The 13,948-nt window shown below is 34.5% G+C and overlaps 1 protein-coding gene across 2 annotated transcripts in view; it reads left to right on the top strand.

The window, feature by feature from the left end:
• RELN (reelin) overlaps positions 1 to 13,948 on the top strand; it is a 482,353-nt gene that overhangs the window by 329,205 nt on the left and 139,200 nt on the right. For both annotated transcript variants that reach the window (XM_087861166.1, XM_087861167.1), the window contains exons 19-20: positions 53 to 214; positions 4,632 to 4,868. In XM_087861166.1, coding sequence (XP_087717292.1) covers positions 53 to 214; positions 4,632 to 4,868 — 399 coding nt within the window. The remainder of the gene's footprint in view (positions 1 to 52; positions 215 to 4,631; positions 4,869 to 13,948) is intronic.

The following is a 13,948-nucleotide window of genomic DNA, read 5'->3' as shown; positions in this document are numbered from 1 at the left end:
TTATGATTAAGAATGTTTATGCACACACTAATTACAGAAAATTCATGTCCAGGTTTCTCCAGTTCACACTGAGGCTGGGGAGCAAGTCTGTTCTCAGCACATGCAGAGCCCCCGACCAGCCTGGTGAAGGAGTTTTATTGCATTATTCGTATGATAATGGGATAACTTGGAAACTTTTGGAGCACTATTCATATCTCAACTATCATGAGCCCAGGTACGTTGGAAAGCATTTGGAAAAATGGTTAGAGTGATATCTCCTTCCTGAGGAAATCATCATTCAACTGGTATAGGATTCAAGGTATTTTTCCACTGAGAGATGACGAGGACAAAGATTGATGTGTCTTGCAATAAAAAACTAGCAAGTCACATTCTCCTATTTCATTTGTCCTACTGATTTCTGATAATTTGAAGAAATTTATTCTCATATTTTGAAGTGTATATCTAAGGGAAATATTTTGATGCCCAGGAAAGAGAAAAATACTTAACACTATTATCCTTATTCAACTCTACTGCAGCCTATTGGATACGATTTTGATATGGTACTAAATTATAAATTCTGTTAACAAGTATTTGTTACCAATATATTATAATATGTTATCATAAATTACATGAGACAGTAATTCATAAAATCTGATAACCAGTATGTATTTAAAATTTGCATGTAAGATGATTAAGTAATGAGTATCGTGAAGTTCTTCTAGCAAGTATAGAGTCCCTGGCAAAAATGGAGTGTGAGGATTTATTTGAAGTCCTTTCTTCAGGCCACTTCTGCTTTTCTTTAGCTTACGCATTTCATAATCTATAGGTGCAATTGTGAGATTTAAGTTTTACTTGAAGCAGAGCCATCCTTCGATGTCAGCAGAGTAGTAATCACCATTAGTGGTACAATTTCAGAAATGTCTGAAGGGTCCTCTCCTCTTCTAGAACACTGTTGACCTGCTCACTGAAATTCTTTTAAAAGTTTCAGAAAAGGAGCATGAGAAATTAAAATACCTGTAGAAGAGGTAACACTCTGGCTACATTCACAGTTAGTAAAGAACTAACACCATTTGCCTTTCTGGAAGTACATTTTGATCATGGGGAAATACGAAAGAGAGTGAGGGCTCTGGGCTCTGAGGTTTGCACTGGAACCAATGCAAAAAGACGGGCACGGATCATAGATTTTATATACTTAAAGATGTTGCCAACAGCAGTCCCTACATTTAGGTGTTTGTAAGTAGATGAGAACTTTTATTCTCGTTGAAAATAAAGTAGCATGTAACAGATAATAGTTAACAACTGTTATGAATTACAATTACTTACATTATAAAATTTTAAGAACACATCAAATGTGTTGAGTATTTTCCCTATAAAGGTAAATGAAAGGCGAAGCTCAACTTTCTCAGTCAGTAAGCACATAGGAATATCAAACATTTCATAGACTCTCCATAATAAATATTAAAAGAAAATTAAATGAAAATCAAGGTGATAATAATAATGATGAAAACATGAAGAAAATATCACTGTCCGAAGTTAACTTGGCCTAAAACACAATTTTTTCTAACAAGGATGGACAGCTCCAAAACTCAATAATCAATCTTTATCATGAAATTTAATTAATCTTTGTTGATATGAAAAATAATTACACATTTAATGTGCTATTGCAAAGGTGCATTTAATCTTGCATGCCATTTGACAGCAACATTTTTCTTCTAAGCAGAATCAACATGGCTTTTCAGCGCTAGGTATGTGCATAGCTTGAAAGATTAAGATTGAATGGAGATTTTTTTAAAAAAGAGAACATGGTGAAGCTATCAAGAACACTTTTATTTTCCACGCATGTACCTCTGTCTGTGAAATTCTTCCTCCATCTCCCTCTTTCTTACAAATATTAATAAAAGGTAACATGGCAGAAGTAAGATTTGATCTATTCTAGATTCTAAATTATATTTTACATGATAAATAATACAAAACCATGTAAGTTCTTCATAGGAGAGTTAAATATATCTTGATGCCATTAGCCATTTATTGTATTTTCTTCAGTATAAATTGCTACCTGCAATTGCTGTCAATTCCATATTGTCCCTTTCGGCCTTGGCTGTTCGAAAATGAAGTATGATCCATAAATTAGATATGCTACTTAGCTAACCACTATTACTCCTGGCCGATTTCTAATAATTTGTTTGCCTAAGAGCCACTCAGTAAGTAATAGAACTCTGCTTGCTATTTATAACATGTAAAGCCTGTACATTTATCTAAGTGAATCTTTTAATTCAAACTGACTAGAATGTCAGGAACTAATTGGTATTTTTAATGTAAAACTTTATATTACTGCTGAAACTAAAATTATTTAGATTTTTCTTAATTATAGGGCTTGTTTCTTAATCTAAAATTATTATAATGAAGCCTATTTTTATTTTTGCTTTGATTATTGTATGTGATGACAAGAAATGTCTGAGCTTAGATCTGCCCCAAAAGGAAGATTGATAACAGAAAATTGACCCAAGTCCCTGGGATCTAGGAATATTCAGATCAAATGGTTCCATAACTATTGTAACCAGCCACTGCAGTAAGCACGGAGTAGTGGAGGCAGACATTCCCACCCCACCCCAGACATGAAGTAAATGTCAAGAGCACAGGCTCTACAGCCATCCTGCCTAGATCTAGCACTGGGCCTTGTCACCTAAAAGCCGCTTAACATTAGGGAGAGTTTTTGACCTTCCTGTGCCTCAGTATTCGAATTTCTATTGGGGTATACGGACAATATGTACTTCATTTATGCACCAGGAATTTGTTGAGTTTTTGTTGTGTGCCAGATACTATTCTAGGTACTAAGACACAACAGTGAAAAACCAAAAAATGTCTCTGACTTTGCTGTAAGGATATTATCCCAATTTCACAGACGAAGATGCTGAGCAACATAGAAGTTGAGTACCTTCCCTGCAGCTGTGAACTTATTAACTACTAGTTAATATTAACTGCTAGTTAATAGAACTTATCAACTACTAGTTAATAAGTCAGAGTGCGGACTTCACCCCAAGAGTCTGATTACAGACCCATAGTCTCAACGTCTCTGCTAAGGAAAATATTGGTCATTTCAATTACTGTTATCACACACATATATATATGCACTAAAATAAGGGAAATAAAGGAAAATAACCTTTGAAGTTGCCTGAGAAACTCAACTTTTCAGTCGTTATTTTTAAATTACATTTATTTTCATCAGAGAGAATAGTAACTGCTTTTAAAATTATTAATATAAAGGAAAATTATAATTTTCTAGTAACATGATGTCAAATTATTAAATTAATGCATAATGTTTTCATTATTGAGCCAGTTTAAATATAGTTCAATTATTTTATTTCTTTACATATTTTATGTTAATACAAGTAAATATGCTTATTTGATTTCTTAATAAATACTTAGAAATTAAAGTGAAAATCACTAAAGTAATTTAACTGAATTTTACTCTTCTAATAAATTCAGATTGGTAAAAAAAATTAACAGATTTTAAGTATTTAAAACCATAAGTATTTAAAAGTATTTAAAAACCATAAACATTATTGCTATGTCTTTTTAATTTAAGCAGCATTTTAAAATTTATATTTCTGTATTTGAATATTGATTTTTTATTATTTAAAAAGTATGTTTTCTCACGTTGCAAAAAAATTCTACCAGTTTTTTACTGGTAGTTTGTATAATTAATAGTGATGAAAATCATGTTATTCTATCCCACATTTCCATATACAAATTATTTAAAGAGAAAATAGATATTATTTTTAATAACTCTATATAAAATATTACATTTCCAAGATGTGATTTGACATTTTTTATGCAATAACTAAGAATAAATGAATATAAATAAGAAAATCAATCTAATTTCTAATTACATCCAGCCTTAGACATTGAAGTTTTTAAATAATTTGTTTTTAAGTTATCCAACTAGTCACCTGTCTTAGGGAGTTTTCCTTTGCTCATTGGGAAAAAGACTCAGTCCCTTTAGTGTGTGTTTACTGCGAATACCTCTCCTGGTGTTTAATTGTACATTGATGGAGACAAATGTTCCATTTGCCATTTGCTTCATATCTCACCTTAGTATGGATGTGAGCAGCATGGTACTGTGATTTATGGAGCTTTCAAGCAGATGTCATTGCAGTGGCAATTAATGTATGGTTCCTGCTGCTGTGTACAGTAATTGCTCCTGGAAATTAGATATTATTCTTAATTTTCTTCCCCATTTGTCACATACAGGTTTGTTGTCATAGCCACCATGACACAGCAAGTCACCTCATACACTGTGCTCATAGGAATTAGGAAGTGCCACAGTTCCAACCAGCCTCAAACTGTAATATGTGTAGCAAGATGCCCAAGATCCTTTTTCAGATGAAGACAAATCCTGCCACTTTGACAACTGTGTTTTATTGAGTTAGGTTTTCTGAAAGCAGATGAGTGAAAGCAGTCACGTTTTTGGATGTGTTTAGGAGACTTTGTTTGAATCAGACAAGAAATTGGAAATCTCAAAAGAATATTTATAATAGTAGGAGAACTATTTCTTTTAAATACTATACCACAGGAAAAAATATTCTGCCATAAATATTTGTATTTTAAGATATCAAAGTAATCTGAACTTATACTTTTATTTTTTTCTCCAGAATAATCTCTGTAGAGTTACCAGATGATGCAAGACAGTTCGGAATTCAGTTCAGATGGTGGCAACCATATCATTCTTCCCAGGGAGAAGACGTATGGGCCATTGATGAGATTATCATGACATCTGTCCTTTTCAACAGCATTAGCCTTGACTTTACCAATCTTGTGGAGGTCACTCAATCTCTGGGATTCTACCTTGGAAATGTTCAGCCATACTGTGGCCATGACTGGACACTTTGGTAAGAATTTAATCTCTGTTGTTGTTGTTCTAATTTGCATTGAGGATTGGAACACAAGAATGATCTTCTAGTCCATCCAGCACTTAGTCATTTGCTGACAAATATTTATTGAATAGGAACCATTTCAAAAGTCATTATTATGTCTGTAAGTAAGATACCTTGGGAAGGAGGACTGAAAACAAAATACTGATAGATTTAAATAAATATAAAATTTCACCATAGTTATTAATCTCAAATTTTTGTTTCCCACTGTTACATATAAAAACCTCTTCCAAAAGTGTTAATAACTAAAGTGACTAACACATTGTCCCTTCGTGGAGGCCCGCCATGATCATGGTGAAATGTGAAATCACTCTAAGGACTATTTTAATAAAATTTGTCATAACTAGTTCTGTTTTCATGCTGTCTTACATAAAGTCCAGGAAGTTTTTTCACCCCTAATTAATTAATTAGGATCTCCTTTTAAATCCATCTTATCAAGCAATATTGGACCTCTAACCCATATAGTTAACGTTGTTGGGGTTTCAAGATTGTGAAATATCCTAGTCAAGATACCTTTCCATTTTTTATTTATAGTCAAATACAAGCTTAATTATACAATAAACAGTAAATAAATACAATAAACAGTAAATAAAAATTTAACACCATGATTCAGACTTTAAGAACATCAGTAGGATGACATAATAGTGATTATAACTGGCATCAGGAGGTGGCTACTTCAGGTAGGGAGGAGGAGGAGGCTATATTCAGGGAGTTCAGATGGTGGATATGATGCATTCTACTGATTAGAATGTAGAAGAAAAAGGAAATTCCAGCCACATGAAGATCTGAAAGAAGAACATTCCAACCACAGGAAAATTTGCCACGCAAAAACTCCAGAAGGGCGACTAACCATGGCATATTCAAGGACCAGGAAGCCCAGGGAGGGAGGGAGCAAATGTCAGGAATAGAAGCCAAGAGTAGTGCAGAGGCCAGACCATGTAGGGCTCCTGGCCCAGTGACTCTAGATTAAAACTCAGGCCTGCATCATACCAAAACCCACAGCCTTCACCAGTGCACGTACTGCCCCTCTCTGGGTTCCTCTAGGGCCTTAAACATGATTGAGGAATAATTTTCTAAGAGAGTTTTACTTTCTATGGAGTCATCATCAGACCAATTTAATTTCTCCAGACGAATCTCACCAAAAGCTATTCACTGCAGTTGTTTCCAGAGAACATATCATAAATGACCCATCAGTGACCTTATCATAATTAGAGGTAAATTTTACACACCATTGCACAGAAAATTACCTTTGATGGGAATTGTGCATGGACATCACATCTCACACACAGCAGGCTAACATTCTAGCATCAAAATGACAGCTAATGGAATGGAAGTACAGCTGGTCACTTTTGCTGCAAGCACTGTTGAAATAGATAGAATGAAATTTCTATATGGGAAAGTGTGAAAGGCTATATTGTTTGTTTTTTATTTGATAGCCTCAGATGCTTGTTCTTATGGATGTTCTTTCTTAGTCCCCGAGCCTTCAAGGAAGACAAAGGGTTGAGGCGAAGTAAGAAGATACAGAGATGTAAACCAAAATGAGATTTCTTAGAATTACATGCTTCTGAAAATTTAAATTGACCTGAATTAGCAGTAATTCAAATCAGCCATATACCATAAACCATATCCTCCAAGATTTCTGTAGGTTTTTTTCCAGCACTTTTAATGCAACAAAGAGTCATATCATGAATGCAAGTCCTGTATCATGTTTATTTTCATAAATAGTTAACATCTGCTCAAATAAACTCCAAAGTTGCTGAGCATTTTAATTTAACACTTGGGTTGAATGCATGATAACAGCAGTTTAATTTCTGTGCTTTGATCAAAACCCTAAGAACAATATCCTTTCACACGAGTCTGATGAATATTCTTAACCCACCACTGCTTTAATTGGTGGAGATACATTTACTTTGTGAAAATACAATCACAGTAATTATAGAAAACTATAAGAAAATATAAATAATTGTACAATCCCCATAGGCACCTTAAGCAGCACCGTGGGAGTTTTATTAACAACCACATGTGAGCAATCAGATTTGACTTTCTGATCTTCTCTGAAACGAAAAGGAGTTGTCTTGGTTATGAAACAACAGAGTATACTCTGGCGGTGATAATGAGACTAGAGAAATACATTAACCACTTTAATAAGGACATGAAAAATTCTCGCTGCTCATTAAAATGAAACAACACGGAAGATCTCAAACTGTTCCCATTTTCTTAGCCAATGAGTCAGAATAAAGCCCTTTTTAATGACACTGTTTTCTCTCTGCTGCTGTTGAGGAATATATTGTTCAAGTTCAACAAGAGCTCACTTTGGCAATGTTTTTCAGAAGCACTTGTTACAATATTGAAATTTGAGTAATGGTATTACCAACTATTTATCCTAACCTCCTAGTCCAAGATGAGTTGTTATTTTTTTTTATGTAAAATCTTTGGAGCATATTATCTTATTAAGTAAACATTCTTTGAACATGTTCAAGTATGTAGCCTCTGCCCTTCAATGACCTTGTTCCTCTCAAGGGAAATTTTGAAATGTATACGTGTTCTCTACAAATGGCTGGTGTTAAATTAATTATTGTTGGCTTTTCCCAGCTGTGAGTTCATTTGGTTCTCGTTTTCTAACTCATGACTTTCCATGTGCATGGATTGTTGTTGCTGAGCGTTCTCCAGGGAGAACTTGGACAATTGCTTTTTCATTAGAAGAATTAGAGTCAATATGCTATAAATCACTTTACAATGTGTCATCATAGAGCACTTTTTTCCACAGAGTAATGAATTGTTGTTAATTATTTGTAGTACTTTCCTTTCTTCCATGCACAGTATCTGATATCAGAACCTCTATCTGCTTTATGTTCTAAAAATAGTCTTTAAAACTTCCTCCATATATTTTAAGATCACTAAGGGAATAATTTTAATTGAGGTTCATTAAAGATTATCTGACTAATGCTATTAGTGATAATACCAAGGGATATTGACATTCCTCTATCTTATCTAATAGACTAGCGAGGTGTATAGGTGGTAAGGACATTGCTGTCATATATATAAGATTTTGGTTTCAAAGTGTATATAACTGTGAGGGATGGTTGTTATTGCATATTAGAATTGACATTTGGTTTTAGTAGCAGATATAAGGAGTTTTCCAGACAAGCAAATGCTGAAGGAGTTCAGGGTGCCTGCCTGGCCCAGTCAGTAGAGCATGTGACTTTTGATCTCAGGGTCATGAGTTCAAGCCCCATGTTAAGTGTGGAGCGTACTTTAAAAAAAAAAAATGAAAAGAAAAAGCTGAAGGGGTTCAGCACTGTTAGGCAGGCCTTACAAGAAATGTTAAAGGGTGCTTTGAAAGCTGAAAAGAAGGGAACTAACTAGCAATAGAAAAACATTTGAAAGTATAAACCTCCCTGGCAAAGGTAGATATGTGTAACTTTTTCTACCTCCAATGTTGTAATGATGGCAGCTAAATCACTATAAACTTAGTGTGAAGACTAAAAGAGGAAAGTAGGAAAAATAACTATAATCACAATAATTTGTTAATGGATACACAAGATAAAAAGATGTATATTGTAACATCAAAACCATAAAATGTGGGTAGAGGGAGTAAAAATGTGGAGCTTTTTAGTATGCATTCAAACTTAAGTTATCAGCTTCAAATAGACTGTTACAAATATAAGATATTTTATATAAGCCTATGGTGCCAACAAAGCAAAAATCTATAGTAAATACACAAAAGAGAAAGAGAAAGGAATCTAAGCATACCACTACAGAAAATTACCAAATCACAAAGGAAAAGAGCAAGAGAAAAAATGAACAAATAAATTAAAAACAGCCAGAAAACAGTTAACGAACGGGAATAGTTAGTCCATACCTATCAATAATTACCTTCAATGTAAATGGACTAAATGCTCCAATCAATGGCATTGAGTGGCTGGATGAATAAAAAAAAATAAGACCCAACTATATGCTGCCTGCAAGAGACTCAGTTTAGCTTTAAGACTACATACAGGGGCGCCTGGGTGGCACAGCGGTTGGGCGTCTACCTTCGGCTCAGGGCGTGATCCCGGCGTTACGGGATCGAGCCCCACGTCAGGCTCTTCTGCTATGAGCCTGCTTCTTCCTCTCCCGCTCCCCCTGCTTGTGTTCCCTCTCTCACTGGCTGTCTCTATCTCTGTCAAATAAAGAAATAAAATCTTTAAAAAAAAAAAAAAAAGACTACATACAGACTGAAAGTGAAAGGATGGAAAAGATATTCCATACAGATGGAAACCAAAAGAAAGCAGGGTTAACTATGCTCATATCAGACAAAATACACTTTAGGGAAAAAAACTGTAATAAGAGACAAAGAAGGTCATTATATAATGATGAAGGGGTCAGTCCAACAAGTGAATATACAGTGGTAAATATGTATGTGCCCAACATAGGAGGACCTAAATATATAAGGCAAATATTAACAGACCTGAAGGAAAAAATAGACAACAATGTAGTAACAACAGAGGACTTCAGTAACCCACTTTCATCAATGGATAGAGCATCCAGACAGAATATCAATAAGAAAACACTGAACTTAAGGTCACGTTAGACAAGATGGACTTAACAGATATTTACAGGACATCCCATCCCGTGCAAAGAATACATGATCTTATCAAGCACACACAAAATATTCTCCAGGATAGATCATATGCTAGGACACAAAACAGGTCTTAAAATTTTTAAGAAGACTGAAATCATATCAAGCAGCTTTTTCTACCACAATGGTATGATATTAGAAAATCATTACAAGGAGAGAATTAGAAAATTCATAAATGTGGAGATTAATGGGTCAAGAAAATCAAAAGAAAAATCAAAGAATATCTTGAGACAAATGAAAATGGAATTAGAGCATACCAAAATGTATGGGATACATAAAAATGGAGATTAATGGGTCAAGAAAATCAAAAGAAAAATCAAAGAATATCTTGAGACAAATGAAAATGGAATTGGAGCATACCAAAATGTATGGGATGCAGCAAAAAGAAGTTTCATAACAATAAATGCCTACATTAAGAAACAAGAAAGATCTCAAGTAAATAACCTAACTTACACTTCAAAGAAGTAGATAAAAAAGAAAAACTAAGCCCAAAGTTGGCAGAATGAAGGAAATAACAAAGATCAGAGCAGAAATAAATGAAATAGAGATTAAAAAGTAGAAAAGTTAATCAATGAAAGTTAAGAGTGGGTTTGGTTTTTTTTTTTTTTTAAGATTTTATTTATTTATTTGAGAGAGAGAGAGCAGGATCGAGGGGAGGGGCAGAAGAAGAGGGACAAGCAGACTCCCGGCTGAGCAGGGAACCCTGGGATCATGACCTGAGCTGAAGGCAGATGCTTAACCGACTGAGCCACCCAGGCGCCCCAAGGGTAACTTCTTTAAGAACTCCTGTGTCTTGGCATACCACAGATGTAAAGCTTTTTTAAACTGAACGCTAATAAAATCTTCAACGCATCAAAAAAAGTTAGGCTTTTTCAACATGAGGATTTCATTACATGGAACACCCACCCTGTAGCTGCCTCTCCCTTTTACACCTCTATTTTCCTGCATCCCCAGGGCTGACCGTGCCACCTGCGGCTGGTGTGAGAAACTAGGCTTCCCAGATCCTCCCATCACAGCACCAAATACCACATCACATTACCCTGTTTTCTCGTGCCTGTTGTCATTCACCACTCATTTCACTTTTGCATGTTGCTCTTTTGTTTTCTCTCCACTTTCAAGACAAACCTTAGGAAATTTCTCTTTCTAAAAACCAACCCTAACATGACAAGTAGTACTGATTTACTGGTATAAAGAAAAGAGAGTGCTTTAATTAAAAAAAACAAAATTACACATAATAAGGAATGAGTACCTTCTATTTTAACACCCATCAAAGTACCTAGGAAGGCTTTCAACATTTGTACATCTCGTTGGTCCCTAAATCTTTTAATTAAATCTGCTTTTCCTCAAGCACCACTAAAGATAAAAACTACAGCTTTTTTCCATCTTTTTTTTCCACTTTAATTTTTGCCAGTTTTATTGTGATATAATTGACATATACTATTGTGTTCGTTTTAGGTACACAACATAATGATTTGATATATGTATACATAGTGAAATGATTGCCACACTAAGTTTAGTCAACATCCAGTCACTTCACATAGCTATAAATATTTTTTTCTTGTGACGAGAACTAAGATCTATTCTCTTAGCAACTTTCAAATACACAATATAAGCATACCTCGTTTTATATGCTTTGCTTAATCATACTTTGCAGATACATGGGGTTTTTTATAAATTGAAGGTTTGTGGCAACCCTGTGTCAAGCAGAGTTCTATTGGCATTTGTTTGTTTGGTGTCTCTGTATCACATTGTGGTAACTTTCACAATATTTCAAACTTTATCATTATTAATATATTTTTGTAGTGATCTGTGATCAGTGATAATGATTCAATGAAAGCTCAGATGATGGTTAGCATTTTTTAGCAATAAAATATTTTTAAATTAAGGTATGTACATTTTTTTAGACATAATGCTATTGCACACTTAGCATACTATAGTATAGTGTAAACATAACTTCTGTATGCACTTGGAAACCAAAAAATTCGTCTGACTCGCTTTTTTGGACATTTATTTTATTGGGGTGGTCTGGAACTGAACCTGTAACATATCGGAGATATGCCTGTGCAGTCTAACTATGGTCTTCATGCTGTACATTATACCCCCATAACTTACTTATCTTATAACTGAAAGTTTGTGCCTTTTGACCATCTTCACCCATTTCACCCACTCCCTAGCCCCCACCTCGAGCAACTACCAGTCTGTTCTTTGTTATCTATGAGTTTGGGTTTTTTTCAAGGTCAATCCAAGTTATTGTGAATGGTAGGATTTCCTTCTTTTTTATGGTTGAAAACATTCTATTGTACATATATATCACATTTTCTTTACCGGTTCATCCATGGATGGACACTTAGGTTGTTTCCGTGTCTTCGCTATTGTAAATAATGCTGCCATGAACATGAGAATATATATATCTTTTCAAGATAATGACCTCATTTTCTTCATATATATATACTCAGGAGTGGAATTGCTGGATTATATGGTAGTTCTATTTTTAATTTTTTGAAGACCCTCCATACTGCTTTTCATAGTGGGTGCACCAATTTACATTCCCACCAACAGTGCACGAGGGTTCCCTTTCCTCCACATCCTCACCAATACTTGCTATTTTTTGTCTTTTTGGTAACAGCCATTCTAGCAGGTGTGAGGTAATATCTCACTGTAGTTTTCATTTGCATTAGTCATGTGCAGCTTTTCATACCTGTTGGCCATTTGCATGTATTCTTTGGAAAAGTATCTGCATACATCCTCTGCCTGTTTTTAATCAGATTATTTGTTTTTGCCATTGAATGGTATGTGTTCTTTATTCATTTTGGATATTAACTCCCTATTGGATATATGATTTGCAAATATTTTGCCGCATTTCATAGGTTGCCTTTCCATTTTCTTAATGATTTTCTTTGCTGTGAAGAAACCTTTTAGTTTAATGTAGTCCTACTTGTTGAATTTTGCTTTTGTTGCCTTTGATTGGTGTTAGATCCAAAAAAAAATCCCCAAGATCTATGTCAAGATGCTTACCATCTGTTTTTTTCTAGGAGTTTCATGGTTTCAGGCCTTATGTTCAAGGTTTTGATTCATATTTTGAGTTAACTTTTGTGTACAGTGTGAGATAATGGTGCAGTTTCATTCTTTTGCATTTGGCTGTCCAGTTTTCCAAATACCATTTACTGAAGAAACTGTCCTTTCCTCATTGTACATTCTTGGCTCTTTTGTTAAAAATGAATTGACCATATCTGTATGGGTTTATTTCTAAGCTCTCTATTCTCTTCTTTGTTAGATCTATGTGTCTGTTTTCATGCTAATACCATATTGTTTTGATTACTATACCTTTGTAATGTAGTTTAAAACCAGGAAGTATAATGCCTCCAGCTTTGTTCTTCCTTCTCATGAGTGCTTTGGCTATATTGCTTAGATTGCTTTTGGGGTCTTTTGTGGTTCCATAAAAATTTTAGGATTGTTTGTTCTATTTCTGTGAAAAATGCCTCTGGAATTTCAATTAGGATTTCATTAAATCTGTAGATTGCTTTGAGTAGCAACTAAATGGGCATTTAAACATTAATTCTTCCAATCCATGAACATGAAGTATCTTTGTATTTATTTGTGTCTTTTTTTTTAAGGTTTTATCTATTTGAGAGACAGATAGTGAGAGAGGGTACAAGCAGGGAGGAGAGGGAGAAGAGGTTCCCCACCAAGCAGGGAAACCCATGTGGGGCTCGATCCCAGGACCCTTGAGATCATGACCTGAGCAGAATGTAGACACTTAACCTACTGAGCCACCCAGGTGCCCCTTTGTTTGTGTCTTCTACAATTTCTTTCATCATTGTCTTATTGACTTCAATGTATAGGTCTTTCACCTGGTTGGTTAAATTTGTTCCTAGGTATTTTGCAATCATCAATGGGATTGTTTTCTTAACTTCTTTTTCTCACAGTTCATTTTTAGTGTATAAACATTTGATTTTTTTTCTATATTGATTTTGTATCCTGCATTGTTACTGAATTTGTTTATCAGTTCTTACAGTTTATTGGTGAAGGCTTTAAAGTTTTTTATACATATCATGTCATCTGCAAATAGAGACAATTTTACTTCTTCCTTACTGACTTAGAGCCTTTTATTTATTTTTCTTGCTTAATTGCTCTCACTAGGACTTCTAGTACTATGCTCAATAAAAGTGGGGTGGGCATCCTTCTCTGGTTACTGCTTTTAGAGGAAAAGTTTCAGCTTCTCACCATTAAGTATGGTAAATTAGCTGTGGGCTTTTCATATGTGACCTTTATTATGTTGTGGTACATTCCGTTTATACCCAATTTGTTGAGAGTTTTTATCATAAATGCATATTGAATTTTGCCAAATGCTTTTTCTGTACCTCTTGAGAAGATCATATGATCTTTATCCTTAATTTTGTTTGTAGTATATCACACT

This window comes from Ursus americanus, chromosome 3 (assembly GCF_024610735.1).
Source record: "Ursus americanus isolate L20-20 chromosome 3, mUrsAme1.1.p, whole genome shotgun sequence".
Classification (NCBI taxonomy): domain Eukaryota; kingdom Metazoa; phylum Chordata; class Mammalia; order Carnivora; family Ursidae; genus Ursus; species Ursus americanus.
Note: the sequence above shows the minus strand (reverse complement) of the source record. Positions and strands in the feature narration are given on the sequence as shown.